Raw genomic sequence first — 18,067 nt, 5'->3', positions numbered from 1 at the left:
CCTAAGTAGTGCTGTATTTGACAGCTTGATCCTTAGAAAAAAACAATGCTGATATTATTTAAAGCTAGACTTTTTACCTTTAACTACTATTGTTTCTAACCATCATCATTCTTGTGTAAGAAGACGTTTGAGAACCTGCCATTTTCCTTTATTGGAATGGATTAATCATTATTATATTGGCATACTTAACTTAAAAAATAATTAAAAAAAAAAAAAAGAAGAAATCACACAGAGTTCCGAATCTGACATTTAAAAAAATATTTTCCTTCCTTGTGTGCTCCAGTGGGAGCTGGGAAGGCTCCACAGTGCTGCCCTCAGCCCCGTGGTTGCTGGTACTGGGTGTTATTTTGGCACCCTGCCTCCCAGGAAGGCCAGTCTGGTCTGACTCCTCGTGGAGGAGAACACTGTGCAGAAGAGTGAAAAACGTCAGAACAGAGTTCAAAAGCAGAGAAAGATACATCTAATCTTTGCCCATGCACACAACACCCTCTTTGTTGACCAACAAAACCCACATTAAACCCTCCAGGACTGGGCACAAAGTGCTGATGTGAATAGCGGCTGCTCAGATGAGTAACACTTTTATTACATATTCAGAACTGAACACTTTGGCCAGGGACGGGGCCAGAATAAACCAGAGCAGCCTCTCTGGAAGTTAATGGAACCATAATGAATTACACCAATTGAGAATTCAGAGTATTATTCTGGGATAGAGCTTGCTGGTGAAATGCACAAAACAAAGCAAAAGGCTAATTGCATGCTGGGCATGAACGCAGTCACTTCAAATTGTATTTCCTGAAAAGGCAGCTGAGTAATATCATTACCTGAGAAACACCTAGAATCCTTCTTGACCATTCCCTCTCTTGCAAAACCTGCACATAGCAGCTTTGTTCTTTTTGGTTAAATTACATAAAAGAGCTTAAAGTCCATCGCTGTTTTCTTTCCCCTGAACTACCAGGAAAAAAAGCATCACCACGACTAAAACATCCATTTTTAAACTGCTAACACACCAAACCTATCCTGGGATACGGAATTCTGTTTGATACAAAAAATCTTGCCCAGCCTTGGAAAAGCTGAAGGGTGCTGCATGGTCACGGCTGTTTTGGGGGGACGTTCCCAGGTGCTGTGATGGGCTCCCAGTCCACACAGCTTGCTGGCCCCTGGACTGCTGGTAGCCTGCACGGTCACACATCAGAGCCTCTTGTTTTGGTGGTTTTAGAAAAGGAAAATGCTCTGTGCCTTCAGCATTACCCTCAGGAACCCTCACCACAAAACTACCTGTCACTTCCTCTAGCATTGTTTTCACTCATAACAACTATTGCAGCTGATAACAAGAACTGTGTTGACCTAGTTATCCAAGGATATCTAAGGAAAATAAAGCCACCTCCTGTCTGCCAGATGGGGATTTTAAAGTTCCTTGGGCCCATGAGCAACAAGGGGATGATTTGTTCTGAGAAGCAGCCGCGAATTGAAAACGTCAGTGTTGCCCTGAATGGGGACAGCAGCAGCCTGGGCCACTGGAGAAGCCCAGCTCTGAGACAACAGGTTGCTGACAGGAAGGGTTTGGGGGCTGTTTTCCCTTGTAGTTTCCTACCCCAGACAAAGGACACACAGCACAGAGCAGGGTGAATTCGCTGCTGCCGGGATAAGAGTCACGACTGACTGAGCCACTGGCTGCTCTTAATAAATGTAATGTCAGCTCTCTCCCGCAGTAATTTTATCAAGCCACAGTGAGGAGAATGAAGTGGGAAATAGCTTAATCTCACCAAAATGCAGTGCCACTTCTTCCTGACGTCCCATTTTGGGGGAAAAAAAAAAACAACTAAACGAAAATGCAACTTGTTCTGCACTTTACTGCTACTACTCACTGCTGCAGAAGGATGGAGCAGCAGAGAGTGAAACACACACGGTTCCCACCTTAGAGCTGCAAAATCCCTAACCTGTACCTCGAATTTAATACCTTGTCTCCCACCAGAAGACAGGAACTGTGGATTACCCCACTGCCCCACTAGGGCTCATCTCCTGTGCTCATTCCTTTCCCTCCAGCTGACAGACACTCTCCCGCCTAAGGGGAATTCACCCGTGACTTATTTTACATTGTTCATCCAGTGAAAATACTCCTCAGTAGGCTACAGACACATCATTACTGGGGACGGGGTTTTAGGAAAGCATTTAATGTCTTTCAGCCATAAAATATAAACATCTCCTGAAAGTGCTGGCTTACCTGGATGCTCAGTGCAGCTCTCCAGTGTCTATGACACCTCGGTGGCACAGCTGGCCTTTCCCTGCACATAAAACACCTCCAGTGCACGTAAAAGTGCCTACAATGGGGTAGCTGTATGTCTTCCATCCTCAGTTATCCTAAATAAACAATCACCCCTCCTTGGCTCACCAAAACTCAGTGACTGTGTCCCCAGAGTCCCAGCATGGGGGCTGATCTGCCACCTCACAAGAGACAGGACAAGAGGAAATGGCCTCACGTTGCACCAAGGGAGGATTAGTTTGGGTACTAGGAATAATTTCTTCACAAAAAGGGTTGTCAAGTACTGGAACGGGCTTCCCAGGGCAGTGGTGGAATCACTGTCCTTGAAAGTGTTCAATGAAACTGTGGATGTGGTGCTCAGGGACGTGGCAGTGCTGGGTTAGCCCTCTGACTCAATCATCTTTGAGGTCTTTTCTAATCTTAGTGGCTCTATGAATCTGTAATTCCATGTTTCTGTGAGGTGGACAAGACCCTCCTTCTCTCAGGAGCAGTGGGAATGATGCCTGTTTCCAGCATAATGTGATTGTCAGCATATTATTTTCTCAGATTATCAAAATTTAACAACACTACAAAGCTAGCCAGCAGGTTCTCAGACATTGACACAGCTTTCTGATGTTCATATGCCTAGAAAGACAGTAGATTCTTTCATTTGGCAGCTCCTGAGCCAAGTGTTGCAGCTGAGTAAAGAATAAAGCACCAGAAGCAGCTCAACAGCCTAGAAAGTGACATACTTCACTCACACAGGCACACAAACCAAAGGTCAGTCAGTTTTGACCTTGCTGATGCTTTGTGAAAATGACTGGCATCAATCTCATGATTCAAATATCTTAAGGATAGCTTGAAAGCACTCACAGCCCTCCAAAATCCTCTGCTGGGAATCTTCTAATCCCTGCCCCGCTTCACAGGGGAGGTTCCCGAGACGTTAGGACTCATGGCAGAGATCTGATTTTACCCCTGGTGTGATGTGGTGCATGTCATCAGCCTGCAGTAATTGAGGTCAGCTGCTCAGTGTGATGGCTAGCTGTGCAACACCTTTTATTTCTCTCTCTCTCTCTCTCTCTCTCTCTCTCTCAAGAAAAAATCAGATTAGGCAGAGGGAGTGGGAAATCGAAGATCACATTTCCATCATTCACAGCCTGCCTCCATTTCTGATCACAGGGAAAAGACAAATGAATTCATGTCACAAGTGCCAAAAATCTTTATCAAGTCCTTGGTGGGCAGAAGCACTTTTTACATTTCCCTACAAGCTCTAAGACTCAATCATTTCTGGGAAGTTTAACCTAGAAGTTCCAGAAAGAAAATAGTTGTCTGTTCTCTACTTTGATGAGAAGTTAAGCTAAGTGCACAATAGGAGCTTATCCCTCCTGGGCACGCAGAGAGGAGGTGTATTTAAATTTCTTCTGTATCTTGATGGCATTTTGTGCTTGGTTAGTGACTTGTGAATGTCCTTAGAAGTTACAGAAACTTGGCAGATCATGTTCCTAAATTTCACTGGTTAATGAAATAGTTTTAAGCATGTAAGAGACAGAAAAAAACAGCAAGGTGAAATAAAAATAGGGCACATCATATGAAAAATGGATGACAGCATAGTGAAATGATTGAAAATTGACTTAATCTAAAAGTCCATCTGCATTTCACATCACTCCAGAAATTTTTGTTTCCTTCAAGAATCAAGGCAGGTGATGATATTGGAAGGGACCTTTTTGCTCAACAGAACTGAAATCAAATCAGGTGCAATTTACAAGCAGCCTCCACTGGAGCATCAACATGGAGCAGCAGCCACACAAACGGCGTTCTGTGGGCAGGTTTACTCAGCACACCTTGCGAGGTGGTTTGAAACACAGCGCTGGGAAGGGTGACTCAGATCTCTCGGTGTCAAGTGAGGGAGTCGGGGAACTCTGCCTTCAGGCAGGCTGCAAACAATCCGGGGTAAAGCCAGGGCTGAGCAAGGCACAGCCGCTGTGAAGGACAGGGAATGAACCCAGTGCTCCTAGTGCTAACTGAACTGACAGCAGTGCTGGGATGATGTGTGGGTGAGGATTCACCTCTGGACACGGATGGAAGCTGATGGCAAGCAGTCAGGGTCAGTGGTGTCTCTCAGCAAATGCAGAGGAGGCAATTCTGGTCAAAGGAAAGCCCTTATTTATCAGCTCTGTTCAGCACGAGGACTAAACGAAAAATGAACTGCTTGCTGTGTGCTGTGAAGCAATTACACACCAAGAAAAGCAGCCAGGTGAAATCCATGGGCACTGGCAGGGTGGGCAGGCCCTGGCACAGGGTGCCCAGAGCAGCTGGGGCTGCCCCTGGATCCCTGGCAGTGCCCAAGGCCAGGCTGGACAGGGTTTGGAGGCACCTGGGACAGTGGGAGGTGTCCCTGGCCATGGCAGGGGTGGCACTGGGTGATCCTCAAGGTCCCTTCCAACCCAAACCAGGCTGTGTGATCTACACACAACCCTGTCTCACAGATTTTGTGGGACTTTTACAGACTGGCGAAGAATATTAGTTACTACCAAAGATCCTTGTCATATTGCACATCCTATATTTTTTTCCCTTCCCACACCAAGGGGGGTGTTCCTGCAAATCCCAATGAAAAACACTATGAGTCTTCCACGTATGGAAAACAGGAGTCACTGGCCACCAAGGACAAAGTGACTTAGCTAACAATGGAAATTCAGGGGTTCACAACATGCAACTGCTTTGGAAAATCAGCATTTCCAGGAGATTTCCCCAAGGTTGGCCGTGGTGCTCTTCCTGCACCCCACATAGGTGTGAGGGGCTCTGTCAGGTAAGGCTGTTTCCAACACAAAGAATCACATTTTGGTACCTGCTTCATTCTCATCCCCCTCCCTGACAAACTGATCAATGATGCAAGAAGCCAGTGCCTCACTTCCCAGAGATGTGTCCCAAATCTTATCACATATTCCTTCCCTGTTCCCTGGGCAGCTCCATGGAAGTGACTGTTCTTTGCTTTCTTCTCTTCACCTCTTGAACAAAACAAAACCCAAAAACCAACAAAACCCACAAAAAAGAACATTTCACCTTCATCAAAATTCTCTAAGTCTTGCTAGAATTCAAAGATTGCAGCCAAAATGTTTTGATGCTGCCAGCAGGAGCAACGAGCTACCAGTGAGCCATTTAGTTAATGATACTGTTCCTAAAGCACAGCAAATTTCATGCCTAACTAGAGAAGTTAATATTTGTTGAGGTGTAGTGAAGTAAACAATCAAGCAGGGAGTACACAACAGCTTTATTTTTATATTTAAAACTTCTCAGATGTTTTTTTAAATGACTTTGAAGCCTTCAGCAGATGAGGTGCCTTCACACCACGTGGAGATGGTGGGACAAAATTCAAATAACGCACTGGAGAGTGCCAGAATGCCAACACCATCCCCTGAAAGAACCCCTGGGGGATGACAGACAGGTTAACCAGGAAAGGTCTTAAAGGAAATTGCTGGCAATCAGATACTCCTGACCTGACCCTCCTCTCCCAGGAACCCAGGTAATGAGTATCCCTGTGAGAATCCAACACCTGGCTATAGATTAAAGAGCTGTTTTCTTCCTCAGTGAGACAACAGCTCCCAGTATGGCTAATCCCAAATAAACCCTGCTTTTCCTGTAGGGAATTGGAGACAGTTGCAGGATCAGCAGAGGGAAGTCTGGGAGCTGTATAACCAGGAACAATATTGCAGCCAGGTGAGCACACCTGGAAGATTCACTCTCGGCTGACACAAAGCCCTGCTCCAAGGGGTTCTCTCACAAGTTGAGTTTATTTCTCCAAATGAAACAAACAGGTTCATTACAGAGACAAAAACTAAGACTTTTGGTCTTGCCTGAACTGGCTACATCCACTTTCTTTCCAAGCTACTGTTGGATTAACCCATTAAATCATTGGTCACTCTTGAAAGCTGAGATTTTTTGCTATCACCACAGCTACCAAAGAGCTGCCTATTCACTTCTGTGCTGAGGAAGTTTAATATTTTTATTCAAACAAACAAACTCTCCTCCCAAACTGAACAAAGGAATTCCCTGGAGGTGAAGTGGGAGTCATTTGAAATAGCCATAGTAAACTGGTTTTCTGCCATGGACATCAATGCTGAAGACTAATTTATTTTGATTGTGGCTTTCAAGGGATTGAGGCAGTTACTTGCTAAGAAAAAACTATAATGGAATAAATGAAAAATTTTAATTTTTATTATATTCTTAATATATTCAGAAATATTGGTACATAGAAATGAACGCTCATATATTTTTTTAAAAGTTTAATTATGCTGAAATTGGAGACAACTGTTATCTACACAACAAGGTCTGTATTTTACCCCACATTCTATAAAAAAAAAGACAATTAAAGATGGTCACCAATTTTAACTTATATTTAGATATCCAAATTTCTAGAACAATATGTTCTGAGCTGCTCACAGAGCATCCAAATTTCTGTTTGCATGAAGAGTGATATTGTGCCTTTGTATACACTGAGAGAATGGGTAATGAGCTATAAAGGAGTTATTACTGACATTTTTATAAGCTACAAGGGAAGAAAAGGTCTGCAGCTTGACTACAGGGATACCTTCTCAGGAAAAGTGAATTACAGAGTTTAAATTTGGGAAGAATATTAAAGAGGGCCCAATGATTTCAGTGTGATTGGTCCCAGGTGATCACAATCACACCTATTAACTCACAGGAACAGGAGCAAAGCTGTCACTAGGTAAAGGCTTGTGAAATGCAGATGAAAACTGCAGGAAGATTAATCCATCTGTGGGCATATCTTTATTTAAATCTGCCTTTTTAAAACAAAAGTTAGATCTTTAGTTTCTAAGAGAGGAGGGTCCTACTCAGGCTGCCCAGAGTGGGTTTTGCGCCCGTTTTCCTAAATATAAATGTAAAGCTCTGACCTTCGTGAATTTTATTCTCTCTGCAGGGTTAGCAGGTGTCATGTTTTGTGTGTCCTAACAGAGTAAAATTAATCAAATATGAAAAAAATGTAAATAAATGAGGTATTTGTATGTATGAGGAAATACACACTCTCTGCTTCATATATGTTGGGTTCTCTCTCCACCCAACTAAAAAAGCAAAACTCAGAGTTTTCAATACTTTTGCTTTGGCATTATATCCTTTATTACTTTTAATTTATACAGTAAGGAAAAAAAAACCCCGAAATTACTAAGATGCTGCTGACAGCTCCAGTTTTGAAAACATACCCCCTCTATCAGATCATATATGGGAAAGCTGTCCTTAAGAGTGTGTAACTTTGTGTTTGACCTCCCTGAACAGAAGGTGTGTAACTGAGAGCTCCTGTATGAGGTCACCTGGCCTGTTGTCCATAAACCAACCAGGCTAACCTTCAAAACCAATCAGGAAACAGCAAAATGCACAACGAAATCTGGAGTAATAACTACAGATGTCATTTGCCAAATTTCTCTGGATTATTTTAAAGCCATTTTTCCCCTTCCAGGTTTCACAGATTTCTAACATTCTGCATGAAACTCGTTTAAGTGATGTGTGCAGCATTATGGATGTTGAGGAAAAGGGTCCTTGAGAAGAGCCTTTCATCCTGAAAGTGAAAAGGAACTTCTCTGCTTTCCAATGTAATGACTGACAAAAAAACCTGCTTTCCAGGAAGTCTGGCAACATCCCAAATGATTCATGTGGAATTTGTGTATCAGTTTAGTGCTATCATTTAGGGTTTCCATTGAGTAAAGCAAATTGTTCTAGTACAATTTTATCACCTCACCCTCAGTGTCTTTTAGATTGATCTATGTGCCACTTTAAGAATAAAAGCTAAAGGACACATAGGAAGGTGACTTTAGGACAGTATCTTTTACCTGAGATGGGCATAAATACAAAAACATCCAGTAAAATAAGCAGGACAGTAGAGAAGAAGAGGAGGGAATAAGTAAAAAAAAAACGTTTGTGGGAGTATTACATTCATGACTTTAAGATGGAGTAAAAAGATTTCCTTCTTAAGCAAAGGTGCTTCAAAGGATTAACATAAAACAGGAATAGAAAAACTGTTTTAGACAGTGTGACGATTTTGACATTTCCTTAGGTGTAAAATCTGCTTTCCATCATGTTTTCACTGGGCTTATAAAAAAGGGCTACAGGAAGCAAAGCCAAACAGGGAAACCACTTCTCAAATCCAGCAAAGACTCATCAGACTCACGGGGTGCAGCCTGGCTGAGAAAACTCCCAGTTAAAAGCCAGGGTGCGTGCTTTAACCTGGAGAAGTAATAAAGCAAGGGAGCAACCACAGGGCTCAGTGCAATCCTGAAAGACCCAGCTTTTCATCAAGATAGGCTGCTTGCTGGGATGAGACACCGCGACACAGCTGGGAAGTCATTCAGGAAATTACGGCAGCGAGTGTCGCGCAGGTGGCCGGAGTAAATGCCCTTCCCGGGGAGAGCCACACCCCAAATCAAAGATAAATGGGTGTGTGGGAACTGCCCCCTGCCTCACTGCCCACCAGACTGCACAAAACATACGGGTGATGGGGAGTTGGGGAGAGCAGCCTACAAAATATTCGACTCGGCATCCAGAGAGCTGTTACAGAACGTGGAGCAGCCTCAGGTTTCAGCAAACTCTGCTCAAATGTGCTGCTCCCTGGTCTGCCAGCACCTGCAGGATCCAGGGTTTGTGGGCTGGCACTGATAGGCAGCCCACTCCCTAGCTGACAAAAAGGGCTTTTATCCCAATGTTCAGGATCGCCACTCTTTTAGGAACCTTTTATCCTCAAGAACCAACACTTCTCCTTGTTGAAAGGATCCTTCTCCAAAATCCAACAGTGCTAAACCAAGTGTCACATAGTCTAAAGTACAGATGTAATTTTCCAGAGGGAAAGGAATGCAAAGTCACTGTGTTATTTGCATGTGAATTATCTTGTTTTCAGTATATCATGAAATATATGTAAATATTTTTTATGCTCGCTCTTCCTCTCTGAATTAAACCTGGCAGAAGGCAGGGTTAGATGGGATTTTGGAAAGGAATTGTTCCCTGTGAGGGTGGGGAGGCCCTGGCACTGATGCCTTGAGAGGCCACCTAGAAACAGAGACTGGACAGGAGTAAGGGAATAAGGCAGGGATTTGTTTGAAAGGCCTTCAAAGGTACCCCTGGGGGCCAGAGGCCACTGCCCAGATGGGCCCCAAGGTGGACAGCAGGGCACGAGTTCTTCCCACTTTTATAGGTTTGGTTCATTGGCATAGCAGGGTGAATTCTCCAATTAAAGCTTCAGTTAATGATGGAGTTTCCCCAAGCTCACCCCCCTCTTAAGGTGTTGGTTTACACACTTTGGGCCCAGGAGGGTCTGGGTGTCCCTGGAGAGCAGGCCCAGAGAGGCTTTGTTGTGTCTGCCCAGCACAGAGAGCAGCAGTGAACAGGCCACAAGGAGCTGCAGAGTCACACACTGGGAAGCACAGGATTGGAAAAGTATTAAAGTTAAAACCTAAGGCATCAGCACAGAGTGCCCAGAGCAGCTGTGGCTGCCCCTGGACCCCTGGAAGTGTCCGAGGCCAGGCTGGACAGGGCTTGGAGCAGCCTGAGAAGGTGGGAGGATAAAGTTCAAAATGAAACTGTGTGACAGGTTTCCTTGGCAGGCTTGCATTTCAGTGTGCACTGAACTCAGTGATTCCTATGGTCCGTAATACAAGTACTGAAGAATGTTTTGGTGTAAGAAAAATAACCCCTGCCAGGTCCTTTAATTGCACCAGATCCCAAAAGGATCATTACCCTGAGTGCTAAACAAATGCAGGAACTGTGGATTAAAGGAGAAACAAAAGCTGGAACAGGGATCACCCCTGGCAGGTAGCTGATGGCTGGCAGGAGTTTCCTGCTCACCTGATGTGTATTGAGGAGGATGAGGCAGAGCAGGGCTCTGGTGGCACAGCTCCAGCACCACTGATGTTGCAGTTTCACAACTGGGGAGTTAAATTCTCTACAAACAGGTGTCAAAATAGGGCTGTGAAACCTGTTTATTCATGGAAGGAGACAATGTTTATGAAGGTGCTGCTTCATTAATGGACTTTGATTTATTTAAGAACTGGAAATTTGTGTTATTTATTCTCCTTTTCATAAATATATTAACACCCCTCCACCCCCCAAAAATGAAATAATTCCTCCTCTGTTCGAAGTGCACATTTCTGAACTGGTTTTTCAGCTGAGGAGAAAAAAGCCCACACAGCATTCATGGGCGTGCATCAAGCTTGGAATCACCAGCTTGGCCTGAAAATGATTCTAAAATAAGGGTCTTACAATATAACATAATAAATATAATAAAGACAGTTAATTTGATGATTTATGCAGGAATTAAATTGCACTGGAGAAGATTTTACAACTCACCAAGGAAACAAAGTTCTTTCATGTGTAACACTTAGCAGTATGTGGATAATACAATGACAAACATTTTTAAATTTTATATTAATCAATGTTGTGGCACCTAACCTGCAGTGTGATCATCAGCTGCTCTAATTTTTTGATCAATCACCAAAGTTTCAACAATCTTAGCAAAGCATAAATCTGTCATTTATATAATTTCACTGAATAATGACTCATTTAGGGGCAACCACACTCAGCTGCATCACTTTAGATGCTGAAGCAGGAACAGTAAGAAGGTGTATGCAGAGATACAAGCAATTTTGATAACTTTCATGGAAAAATGTCAAAGTAATACACTGTAAATCCCTCTGAGTGCAACACTGACAACAGGTTTTTGAAGGGGCATGGAACATCTTGATACTTGATACTGTAAATGTATTTTGACCATGGCACCTGGTATAACACAGAGGGAAACCAGTTTGGCAACCACAAGTACTTCAGAGGCATAAAACCATCAGGTTGTGGGGGAAAAAAAAAAATCAGTATCAAGTTTCAGGGCGGAAGAAAAAAAAAGGTATCTACAGCTTTAAGGGAATGGAAAATGGGATTATTCCTTGGGATAAACCATTTTCAATTACAGCTTGACAAAAAGAGAAATAATTTAAGCCTGAGGTAAATTAAAATGGCTAAGTACTAAAACTCCTTAAAAACAGACCTTTAAAGAGAAGCCTTCACAGATGGAACTTTAACTGCGTAGCACAGCCGGGTGCTGTTACAACAGGCTTTTTTTATTATTATTAACTTTGATCAAAGCTTATTAACCAGCAGCACCAAGCCATCAGTGGATTGGACTACACAGGAGAGCTAATTAAATTTAAAGGGCCAGGGAGTCCTGAGGGCACAACAAGAAATCCCCAAGGCAGGAGCTTGAATGGAGGGGGTGAGAACACTTGCATCGTGAGGCAGTGGGAGATGGCAAGGTGCTTGCTCTTACCGTGGGCTCTGCAGAGAGTTTATTACAACCCATTCTGAACCTGTCCCTGTCATCAAACATGCAGAGAAGCATGGGCTCTGAATGTCTGGGGAAATATGGAATATTTCCACACACTCAGCAAGAAACGCAGATCATAAAATTTTATGTGATCCAACAGGGCAGATCATGAGGTCCCTCCTTACCCTAAGGAGAGGTAATTTCTACCAATTATGATGTGAAATACAACTAAAGAATTTAGGGACAAGAGAAAATAAAACAGAGAGGATGCAAGCTGACTGTAAATCGGTGCACAGCAGCCTTGTTTTGTCCAGAGGCAGACACATATAATAGCATTTGTAACTGAAAATAACAATAATAAATCATATAATAATTTCTTCCATTGCTTACATCCCACCTGCTGTGTTATCCTTCATATCTACAACAGATTGCAATAATTAAATATTTCCCTGCAGTTTTGTCATGTACCTGGGAGGAGGAATAATACTCTCTTTCCAAGCACTGTGAACAGTAAACTATTACCTTCTATCTACCTTTCAGGCTCCTGAGAAGGCAGCAGAGAGGGGAAACATTTATCCCATCCTTACTCATGTTTTAAAAGCCTCCTGACACGTGGACCACTGAAGCATTTCTCAGTGAATAAAAGGGTCTGATCTGCAGGACAAAGCCATGACTGCCAACCATGATACCAAGTGATGTTTTATCAGTCCGATTTTGTCATTTCAGGATCCCTAGGAGGAAGGGCTCAGCAGCTGGAGTAAACAAAACCAGTAAAATTCAGCACAGAGGGGAAGAAAGAGGAATCAGTAACAGCTGGGTTGTCCTTAAGCAGAGTAAGTGTTTCTGCATCTTAAAATGACAGAAAACATCTTGCATCAGTGTGGTGGCATCATGCTGAGTCGTCCAGTCCAAGAGAAACACACACTGGCAATTTCTGGGGTTTGTAGGGGTTTGTTTTTCCCCTTAAAGAACAATCATGTCCAGTTGGCACCAGCACATGAAGAGAACCACAGCCTTATCCCATTCCACACCTTCAGTGATATTTCGAAGTCTGCTCCAGGTGGGGGAACTTTGTTGAAGCACCAGAGAAAACAACAACTACACCTGGGTTTGGGAACGCACAGAATCTCCCCAACTCTGGAGCAAAACCTCAACAAGACAAACCAAAAACGACCCTGACCTGCTCTCAAGATACATTTCCTGACACATCATCTGTGAAGAACAGGAGGAGCATTTCCTTCACCTCTTCCCTCCTCTCTCAAGCAGGAGCTCACAGGCATTTCAAGGACCTGACAGGTCATCTGTAGCTGCTGCTTCAGAACTTACCAAACTCCAGTGAGAGCTGCAGTTCTGTGCCTTTCTCAGCCTCACATTCACACCCCTAAACAATACTTCAAATAAATGCCCTCTGTGTTCATGGCATGATGGGCAAAGCTCTTGTATACAATCACATACAGTATTATTTATAATTTTATTATTATTTATAGATGTTGCACTATTTCTAAGGGGCATAAGTCTCATCAGCTGTTTTTATGAGCACTTTAAAATACTTACTAATTCAATTTTAATTTGTTCCTTTACAAAATAAAGCATTAACTACATCAGTGTGTAGGCAAGACAAAAACTACCACATTTCAGTTGATCCTTGCTTTGAGCTATGAAGCAGAAACTGCAGTCAAAAAGCAAACCATAAATCATACCCACAAATAGTACAGGAAACGCCAAAAAAAGAAGACATTTTAGGTAAACTTTTAGGCTACAGATTCTGCCCCTTTACAAAGATTGAAATTAATCACTCTGATTCATTTTCTCAGTATTTTTTTCTTCATTGGGTTTTGTTACAATATTTGCATCAGATCAACAACACCGAACTGGTAACTGAATGTGTCATTCAATTTTCTTGTAATAAACATCAGCAGGTTTTTCTTCTGAATCCACAGCAATACCCTGAAGCGCCCCAAAAATTCAGGGAGAAGAAATTTGAGAAGAATTATGGGTGGCTAAGAAAAACCTTCGGACAGAGTTTTAACCTCTGCAGCTCAGCAAGTCCTGATTTTTTTGCTAACGTTGCAATGTCTGCATTTCACAGCTTCTGTGTCACATCCCCATGAGCTGCTAGAACAGAATTATGTTGTGATGGAACCACCCCTGGTTTTCCCCTCCCAACACAAACCAAATCACCTGCTGAGCACGGCTGCTTTTTCAATTAATGGCGAGTTATTTGGACATCCACACACAAAAACGCATTTTGTGGGCATACACACACCTGCCTTCACTTTCCTTCAAGGAAGTTTTTTAATTATCATCTTCTCTCTTGATTGTGGGTTTCACCAATATCTACTAAAATGACCTCAATGGTCTTCTAATTCTCATTGACTCCTGCAATGACCAAGTCCAAAAGGAAAAGAAGTACAATGATGGACAAAGAGATAGGAAAACTAAGATAAACAGGAAAAAAACCCCCAAACATTATCTGTATTATCCTTTATGTCTTACAGTCCCTGATGCTTCCATAAGCTTCATTATCCACTCATTCCACTCATCCCTGAATCCTTATTTTTTTCCTTGAATACGTGGTCTGCCTCTTTTTGAGTGTGGAACTTCTAGGCCAGACTGCAGATACTCAGCACCCAGCTGTGCTTTCTTATTTTCCACGGAAAGAGAAGGCTGTGCACATAGGAAGAGCACGAACTGGCCTAAGGGATACTCATTGTGAGGGCCTTGAAAAGCTCAGGTGTGTTACCCAAAGCATTTATAGTCTTCATGCTATCTGCAAATTTTGCAGCTGAACTCTCCAGTCAGGACCAAAACCCTGAGGACTACATCCCTCAAAGGCAAAACAAAGCACATTTTGTGCTTACACCTTTTGGTGTATTTTCCTGCAACACTGATCAGTCCAGTCCCACATGATTGCCTGAGCAGGGCAGTGGTGGTGTTCTCATTTTTAAATACGTATCTCAGTCTCAAAACTCTCACTGAGCTACTTAGAAGAAGATTCCACACCTTCCACTTTTCCTTGCCATTTCACAAAATAAAGTATTTCTTATCATGTTATCTGAACTGACCAATTACCACCCGAAAGCAAAGATTTCTGGAGAGCACAGTGCAGCATTAAATGATTTCTTTCTGTGATCACAATTTCCTCCTTGTCTGGAGCTCTGCCCACTTTATAGAAAGCCAGAAATTCCTCAGCAAACAGCCCCACATGAGTGACAAAGCTGCTTGCCACTGGCAACAGGGTCTTGAACACTTCTGGTTCCCAACGTGCACAGAGAATTGCTGTTCTACAGGAACACAGTGGTGTCTGGATTACCTTTCCCTACAGTGGAAATAAAAAGCTCCAGTGAGAGAACCCATAGCAAACTTTGCAGACCTGAAGGGAGGTTTATGTATATGTTTTTATACACACATGTGTATATATCTATACATATATATAACCATATTACAGCTATCAATGCAGTTTTGAAACTTTGATAGCATTTGCCCTGTGTATTCCTGCTAGTTTACCACAAACATGCCAAAATTCTGATTCAAAGTTAAATATCTTGTATTTTATAATGGGCCATCACTGCATCCCACACACTTTACAAGGCTCTAGTCCTGGAAACATGTGTCAGATTAAGTTTCATGAGCATCTTCACAAGGCCAAAAATTCTCTGACAAATTAAAGTGGATTCTGCTATAAATACATTTTCATTCCATTTATGCACACAACTCTTTTTATAGCCGTTAAACCTCCTCTCTTTCCACTTTTTAAATACTATTGAAACTGTCAGGAGCTACCTTTTACACTTTATCAATCATGGCACACACATCATGATTCCTAGAATTTAAAATGGAATTGTTGATGGTTCAGATACTGTTAGACTGTCATTAGTTCTGCAAAGTGTGTAATTTGTCACTTTGCAAGAAATGACAGTGCCTTCACTCGTGCAACTTGCTTTTAAACCTCCTCTCTCTAATTTGAAAATGCCAGTATTGTACTCTGCTTCAGGAGAGGTATTTTTAAGGCTTGCTGGCTGGCCTGTCACAGAGCAATCTGTCAGGTAGTATTTTGCCTTCCTTAAGGTTTATTCACATGAAGCCTGCCTGTGATACCACACAAAGACAATGCCTTCTGTCTTACCTGATGGCAACGAGGCCTGTGCTGGATTTTCACTTTCCTCATCAGTGCTGGCATCATAGTTGTTTTCTCTCTTTATTACCATCTGAGTAGTAGCAATACTATCCCTAAAATCATTAAAAGAATGGGAAAAAAATCAGATTTTTTTTTTTCCCAAAGGAATTAAATAATTCAGCAAGAATGGGTACAAAATTACCACCTATGGAAACAGAAGGGACATATTCTGATTGGGAAATCAGCTGCAGCCCAGCAGAAAACAGGACAGACCCATCAGACACTCACTTCTTGACTACAGCACCCACAGCAATATGCTGCTGCTCGCAGGGATGCCAGAAAGAATCCTCCCCTTCCATGACTTTCAGGATTGGTTTGGATAATCCAGCACTCAGCCAGGAAGAACTGTCACTTACCATCAGGGCCAAGGAAATGGAAACTGAACTCAAACATGCAGCAGGTACCACACCAGGAAACCTAGAGACATTGAATACCTTGCACACTTGGCATCCACTGCAGACTCTTTAGCTTCACTCAGCAACTTCTGCAAGTTTCTTATCTTTGCCTTCTTTTCATTCAGCACCAAAATAAACCTGCTGTAAAGGTCTGCCTCCAGCTCCTCTTTAGCTTCCACGCATTTTTCCAGCCTGCAGTACAAAATTAACTGTTACACCAATTCTTCTGTTTCCTGGAAGAAAATTCTGTCGTGAGGCCAGCCAGGAATCCCCACTCCAAACCACGCACCACCAGTCCAGCACCTCCCATCTGAAACAGGCCAGAAGCAGCTTTTTTGTTGTTGTTTTTCCACAGAAAAGTGCAATGAACTCTGCTCCCAAAAGGGAAAAGTTCCCAAATGGGAAACCTTCTCTTCACGCTTTTTTTGGGGGGTTTTGGGGTTTTTTTTGGGTACATCTCCATCTGCGACAACTAAAATTTAAATAGGCAAGTGTTCCTTATTTTCAATGCTGAATCACCACAGTGGCCATACCTTAGCAGGATGCACATAATGAGATTATAAATAGATATGATTCAGCTTGACAGGTCTCAAATCTGGACCACACACTGGTGTGAAATATATTTGAAGAGAAAAAAAAAATGAAAGCATTTAAAAGTTCCTAATATCTTCAGATAAAATATTCTTCAGGCTTTTTAAAAGTTTTACTAGGCACCTGTGGGTATCAGCATATTGGGAATGTCAATAAAAGGAAGCACAATGGAAGTATTAAATCAAGAATATGGGTGTATAAAGCCTCATAAGCAAACCTGGAATACAAGCAAGCATGAGCACAAAAAATCAAGTGATTTGTGGCAAATGTAATTCTGTATTTCCTTCTTATATTTCATAACCTTTCAGTCCTTGGGTTGAACCACAAACATTTTATTAGCTGTGTACACAAGAAGCAAATAAACAACTTGATAATTGTACTGATCCTGGTAAATATAGGAAATAGTCATGACTTATAAACATTTTTTTCACCAACCTGTGCAAGGCTGTAAAAAAGTTTAGAAGGCTTATTTTGCTACTAAGCCCAGACATGTAACAGACTTTAAAAATATTAATTTATAAGGTAAGAGATGTCAACAGACTTCCTACAGAAATACAAATTATTTTGTTCACAGATCAAAACCATCTATGATGTAAGAAGCAAGACAATAGCAAAAAAAAAAATCTCATGAAGTATTAAGTCTACTGTGCAATGCTTTAGGGATCTGCTTGATAGTTGATAAATAATTCATCTAATTTAAATGCAAATAGCAGAACATCATTACCATATAGATCAGTTCAATAATTCCTAAATGAAAGATCATAGGTACTAATCAACTACCAGGAGACTTTCCACCTACAAGAGGGAAGTTAACTGTTTAGTGGGGAACAAATAGACAATTCACAAAGAATCATAAACCCTCATGCAGGGCCCAGAAGAGCCTGGACATGCTTGATACTAATTATGTCTGTATACGTAAAAATGGGGGGGAAAAAACGATTTTGTCTAAAATATGCTAATCTTGTGTGTATCAAATCCTGTAGAATAATCCTCTCTCCCACACAGAAACCAGGGAAAGTGGTTGCTCTGTGCCTTTACTTTGCCAAGGCACTGGTTTGTGTTGGAGCAGTTGAGGCTGGTTCAAATATTGAGGAATGTGGCTGACTTGGCCAAAAAAGTGCCATTTAAGATAACTTCACTGAGGCCCTAGAGTGCTGCAAAGACATCCCCTGATGAAAACCCATGTAAATGGAAACTTCCAGTGAAGTAAAGCTGATGCTGCCTGGACTGTGAGTAGTACAGTGGAGAAACCTGCTGTAAGACTAGCCAATTTCTTCAGTCTCTACGGCAAAAAATTAGCATCTTGAATATTAGAATTAGAATATTAACTCTTCCCTCTGGGCAAAAGCAAT

At 42.2% G+C, this 18,067-nt stretch overlaps 1 protein-coding gene across 1 annotated transcript in view; it reads right to left on the bottom strand.

Moving 5' to 3' along the window:
• Positions 1 to 18,067, bottom strand: part of XRCC4 (X-ray repair cross complementing 4) — a 142,012-nt gene that overhangs the window by 64,635 nt on the left and 59,310 nt on the right. The window contains exons 5-6 of the mRNA XM_082301978.1: positions 16,164 to 16,316; positions 15,679 to 15,782 (exon numbers count right to left, since the gene is read on the bottom strand). Of these exons, the coding sequence (XP_082158104.1) occupies positions 15,679 to 15,782; positions 16,164 to 16,316 (257 nt within the window). The remainder of the gene's footprint in view (positions 1 to 15,678; positions 15,783 to 16,163; positions 16,317 to 18,067) is intronic.

This window comes from Coloeus monedula (genome assembly GCF_965178545.1).
Source record: "Coloeus monedula genome assembly, chromosome: Z".
Lineage (NCBI taxonomy): Eukaryota > Metazoa > Chordata > Aves > Passeriformes > Corvidae > Coloeus > Coloeus monedula.
This window is presented reverse-complemented; position numbering and strand designations above follow the sequence as displayed.